At 57.9% G+C, this 4,781-nt stretch overlaps 4 protein-coding genes across 4 annotated transcripts in view; 3 read left to right on the top strand and 1 right to left on the bottom strand.

Moving 5' to 3' along the window:
• Window positions 1-120: 120 nt before the first annotated feature.
• Window positions 121-1,037, top strand: ACA1_162350 (uncharacterized protein; the record flags this gene model as incomplete). Its single annotated transcript, XM_004340031.1, has 2 exons — window positions 121-639; window positions 738-1,037. 2 exons carry the CDS (start codon window positions 121-123, stop codon window positions 1,035-1,037), a joined length of 819 nt encoding a protein of 272 aa, XP_004340079.1.
• Window positions 1,038-1,180: 143 nt separating this feature from the next.
• ACA1_162360 (uncharacterized protein) lies at window positions 1,181-2,106 on the top strand (the record flags this gene model as incomplete). The annotated part of the gene is made up of 2 exons (XM_004340032.1): window positions 1,181-1,299; window positions 1,452-2,106. The coding sequence occupies 2 exons, from the start codon at window positions 1,181-1,183 to the stop codon at window positions 2,104-2,106; spliced, it is 774 nt and encodes a 257-aa protein (XP_004340080.1).
• Window positions 2,107-2,211: 105 nt separating this feature from the next.
• On the bottom strand, window positions 2,212-4,064 carry ACA1_162370 (mitogen-activated protein kinase kinase kinase; the record flags this gene model as incomplete). Its single annotated transcript, XM_004340033.1, has 7 exons — window positions 2,212-2,339; window positions 2,417-2,519; window positions 2,603-2,695; window positions 2,775-2,895; window positions 3,044-3,063; window positions 3,252-3,342; window positions 3,463-4,064. The coding sequence occupies 7 exons, from the start codon at window positions 4,062-4,064 to the stop codon at window positions 2,212-2,214; spliced, it is 1,158 nt and encodes a 385-aa protein (XP_004340081.1).
• Window positions 4,065-4,651: 587 nt separating this feature from the next.
• ACA1_162380 (uncharacterized protein) overlaps window positions 4,652-4,781 on the top strand; it is a gene marked incomplete at both ends in the record, with an annotated part of 526 nt that continues 396 nt past the window's right edge. Inside the window, one exon of the mRNA XM_004340034.1 lies at window positions 4,652-4,772. Within this exon, the coding sequence (XP_004340082.1) occupies window positions 4,652-4,772 (121 nt within the window). The remainder of the gene's footprint in view (window positions 4,773-4,781) is intronic.

Below are 4,781 nucleotides of genomic sequence, written 5' to 3' on the forward strand. Positions count from 1 at the left end.
GCCCCCTCGCCCGACGCCCCCCGCCCGACGCCCCCCCGTCGTCCCCGAGCCCCCCCAACGCCCAAGCCCAAGCCCCTCATCCGCCCTCCCGTGGTGCCCCGCCCCAGCCCTCCATCATTCATGCGCGACACGCTCGAGTTCGAGAAGAAGGGCAAAAGTGTCACGCCAACCACACTGCGCCAGTCGCTCAAGTACGCCGACGTGGCGGATGCGGCCGGTGCGAATCCCAACCCGATCAAGCGCGCCGGTGACGCGATACTCGAGAGCGGGATCGAGCAGCTGCTCGCCAGTCTTCAGCCCGACCACATCAAGCAGGTCTGCGCGGTGACGCACACATTCGGCGGCGACTTGGCGCAACTGCGCGAGGCCATCGTGGCCCAGTACTTGGCCTCCGGAGGCGGCAGCCTCGCGCGCTTCATCGAGGAGTGCCCGGCCCCGCTGCAGAGCGCGTTTCAGCGGGTCCTGCGGCTCAAGAAGAACGCGCGTGACCCAGTCGCGCACCAGATCACCACCGGCATCGTGCTGCTCGGCACGCACCACTACTTCAGACAATTGCCCAATCTTCTCAAGAAGGAGTGGTGCCGCGACCTCGGGCTCAAGGTGAGCGGCACCGCAGCGGAGCTGGAGGAACGCCTCATGGTTAGTCAGTCCTCGCACCACTTTCATAGTCGTGATGTGCTGTTGTTCAACCGTGTCTGACCATCATTGTGCTGGGCCAGTCTCATTTCTTTGAGCAGTGGGCGACCCACACGGAGAGCTACCCCGATCCAGCAGTAGAGCCCCCTGGCTCGGGATCGGATGGCGACCAACCATTGACGTGGGCGGACAAGATCGAGTCGGCACTCCAACAGCACGGGGGGGAAGCCACCCTGACCGAGATCTACTGCGCCATCGAGGCAGAATTCCCCCAGGACATCGTCGACAAGCCCAACTGGCAACCGGCCATCCGTTCGTGTCTCTCCACCAACACCAGCAAGGGCAGGTTTGCTGTGGAGGAAACTGCCGATGGCCGGAAGTGGAGCCTCAGCCAAGGCTAGGCCTGTTCTACTCGGGCACACCCCCGCAAAAAAACAAAATTAAATCAGCTGATTTTTAATTGCAATTTATTTTATTTTATTTAATTTTTCTCCCAATTCGGCCAAAATACAAAAAACTACCGGGCGAAATGGTAGAACCAAAGATGGAGCACTACGTGCACGGGGATGTGTTGGTGGGGTTCACCATCTTCGCTATGGTGGCGGGCTTCACAATTCTCTTCGTCCTCTTCTTCGTTCTCTGGTGCTGCTGCTGTCCTCCAATGTACGGCACTCAATCTTGGACTGAATTAGGAATTCTTTATTTATTTAATTAATTTTTCTATTTATTTTAGCCCTTGCCGCAAAGATCTTTAATTTAATTATGTCCTATTTATTCCAATTTATATTTATTTATTTCTTTATTTATTTTCACAGCTGGGTTGTGCGACTGCGAGCAAAGCGACGAGCGGGCGGCAACCAAGAGGAGCTGCACTACATGGCTGTGGGCACCGATGCCGAGGGCGATATCGAGGAAGGCAAGACGAAGAAGACCAAAGCCACCACCACCACCACCACCAAGAAGAAGAACAAGACCAGTACGAAGGTGGGCGCCATCAAGCAAGGCCCTTCATCTTCTTCGTCATCGTCGTCGTCGACACCCTCGACAGCAGCAGCAGAGCCATCGTCAGCGCCGCCGCTTCCGCCGCGCGAACCGGAAGAGCCGGCGGCGGCTCCGGCGGCGGCCAACCAGACGAAGAAGCCGCCGGCGCCCAAGAAGAAGGCTGCGGCGGCGGCCGGACCCAAGAAGCCGGTGGTCAAGCGAGCCGGAGGTGCGGCTGCGGCGCCCAAGAAGAAGAGGGCCGGCTCCACCACTGCCGCCACCACAACTGCGACGTCGTCGACACCATCGTCAGCGCCACCGCCGCCGCCACCGCCGCCACCGGCCGGTGACAAGAAGAAGACCGTCGCCACGGCCGGCGGTGCCAAGGCCACGACCGGTACAACGAAGAAGAAGAAGGCCGCCACCACCAAGTCGTCAACATCAACAACGTCATCATCATCGTTGCAGGAGACGGCAGGACCACTCTAAACGGTGTAAAACATGTTTGCGTGTGTACAGAGCAGCCAAAGCCATGAGAGACACGAATAGAGAGAGAGACCACCAAATGCCAAAGTGACAACGTCGACGCCTAACTTATCGAGACTTGGGGAGTTGTCGCAGGAGATCTTCGAGGGAGGTGACGAGCCGGGTGGCGTTGGGCCGCGCGTAGGGGTCGTACCGCCAGCACTCCTCCACCAGGCCCCACGCCTTGTCCAGCACCACTGCCAAGCCGAAAGCCAACCACCACAATCTACCATCAGCGCCAACAAACAACAAACAACAAAGCCAGTTGCCTCACCTCTGTCGCTCCTGAAATGGGGCTTGGAGGGCCGCCAGCCATCGACGGCGGAGTTGAGGATGCGCTCCTCGTAGAAGGGCCGAATCACCGTCGCTGCCCACTCCTGCGTGTGGGGTGTGTGGTGGTGAGGCTGCGTCGCATGATGGGCGCCGGCTGCGTGGCCTAGTAAGGTGGCGGCGGCGGTACGTCAGGCTGGTTGTTGGCCCGAACGAGGGTCTGGTAGAACAGCACGCCGTAGCTCCAGATATCGGCAGCCTCCCAGTAGTAGTGCTGACGAAGCTGAAGCGCACAATACGGACTTCAGGCTCAAGCACGGCACGACACGCGGCACACGCGGCACACGGAGGGTGGAGGGTACCTTCTCGGGGGCGAACCACTTCCACGAGCCGCCCTTGGGCCACCAATACCGGCGCACGCCCCAGCGTTCGCCGCTACGGATCCACGACGCCAGGTTGAAGTCGGTGATGTAGCCGCGGGTTCTGTCATATCAACACACACACACACACACACACACACACACACACACACACACACACACACACAACACACACACACACAACACGCGCGCGACGATGAGTTGATTTGAGAATATAGAGAAAGAGAGGATGAAAAAGCAGAAAGGTGAACCGGTTGGCGTTGAGGAGGATCTGCTCGGGGTTGAGGTCGTCGTGGATGAGCGTGTATCCCGACTCCACGCCGTAGTGGAGGTACTCAAGGCCTTTGGCCAGATCCAACTGTGTGTGTGTGTGTCGTGTGTCGTTTGTGTGTCGTGTGTGTCGTGTGTGGGCAACGCTTTAGCGCACGACACACACGACACACGCGTGGTGGCACGTACCATGATGGAGAGGTAGGTGCGCGACGCCATGTTGGGGGTGATGCCCACGCTGAGCGTGCCGCCCTCCATGTACTCGGACACCAGCGTGTAGCTATTGCATTAAAAGGTTAAAAATAATAAATAAACGAACAATTCAAATGGATAATAAAGCAAAATAATATAAATAAATAATATAAATAAATAATAAAGATCGAAAGGAGGCGGGTGGTACCGTGGGGAGATGGAGCACGAGACGACGTAGGGCACGATGCTGGGGTGGCGCAGCCTTCGCTCGATGGCGACCTCCCTGAAGTGGGCCTTGACGTCACCGCACGACTTGGGGTCCTTCAGCTCCTTCACCACCACCTTCATCATCTGCCCGCGCGTAGAAGCAGATTTTGAGGATCCATCTTCGCCGCTACTCGATGCAAGCATCAACAAAGGGCTCGACTCCAGGCCTTCCTCCTTCAGCCTGGAGATGTTGAGTCGGCCCTCGTAGACCGATCTGAAGCCATAGGCCGCCGTCAAGAGGCGCCCCCGCTCCAGGCAGGGCGGCTGCACAGCCCGGCAGGCCCGCGCGTCGTGCAGGGCCGGGTCGGCCCAGCTGGCCCAGGCGAAGCAGTACCACTCCCACTTGAGCACCAGGAGCCACCAGCCCAGGGCCACCACCAGCGCCGCCACGCCCACGACGAACCACCAGCTGCGCCACCACTGGTCGCCCCGTCGGGCCACGGGCGGCCGCCTGTAGCTGAACTGTGGTGGGGTGGCGGTGGCGGTGGTGCGGTCGACCTCTTCTTCTCCCTCCTCTCTTCTCGTTCGTGACCGCACGTCCATCGCTTGTGGTGTGTCTTGTCGTGTGTGTCGTGGTGCGGTGCACGCGATCGGGAGATAAAGTTTGGCATGAGAGGCGGGAACTTCCTGCCATGGAAATTTCGGAGGAAACTTCCGGCAGTGAACTGAGAGGTCGATGGTTCGAATCCAGTGGCGGACAGTTGAGAAAAATGAACCGTCAAAAAGGAAAGAGGTTGAAAATGGAAAGGAGACCATGTGCAGCCTCAACGGACACAGGCTTCCATTTACGGCATCGTAACTATTGTTTGAAGGTTGAAGGCCTTCGCAGACAGAGGCTAGAAAAAGAGGTGGTACGCGAGAGCTGCGAGTGAGTGTAGAGAAGGCCTGAACGAGAGGAGAGATGGGATGTACTCTGGGTTCGATGGGCGGGGAGGACTCCAAACAGAAGGAAAAGAACAAAGAGATCAACCGACTTCTCGAACAGCAAAGAAAAGCCCTCGACAATGAGATCAAACTACTTCTTCTTGGTACATAGCTCGCCAAGGTTCTTTCTTTCCTTTCACCTCCTTACTCTCGTTGATCTATGTGTAGGCGCCGGTGAGTCGGGTAAGTCCACCATCGCCAAGCAGATGCGCATCATCTTCATGAAGGGGTGGAAGGAAGAGGAAAAGTTAAGCTACAAGCCCGTCATTGCCAACAACATCATCACCTCCATGCGAACCCTTTTGCCAAGCCTGTGTCGACCTCCAGGTGCTCCCC

This window comes from Acanthamoeba castellanii, assembly GCF_000313135.1.
Source record: "Acanthamoeba castellanii str. Neff unplaced genomic scaffold scf7180000084726, whole genome shotgun sequence".
NCBI classification, from domain to species: domain Eukaryota; phylum Discosea; order Longamoebia; family Acanthamoebidae; genus Acanthamoeba; species Acanthamoeba castellanii.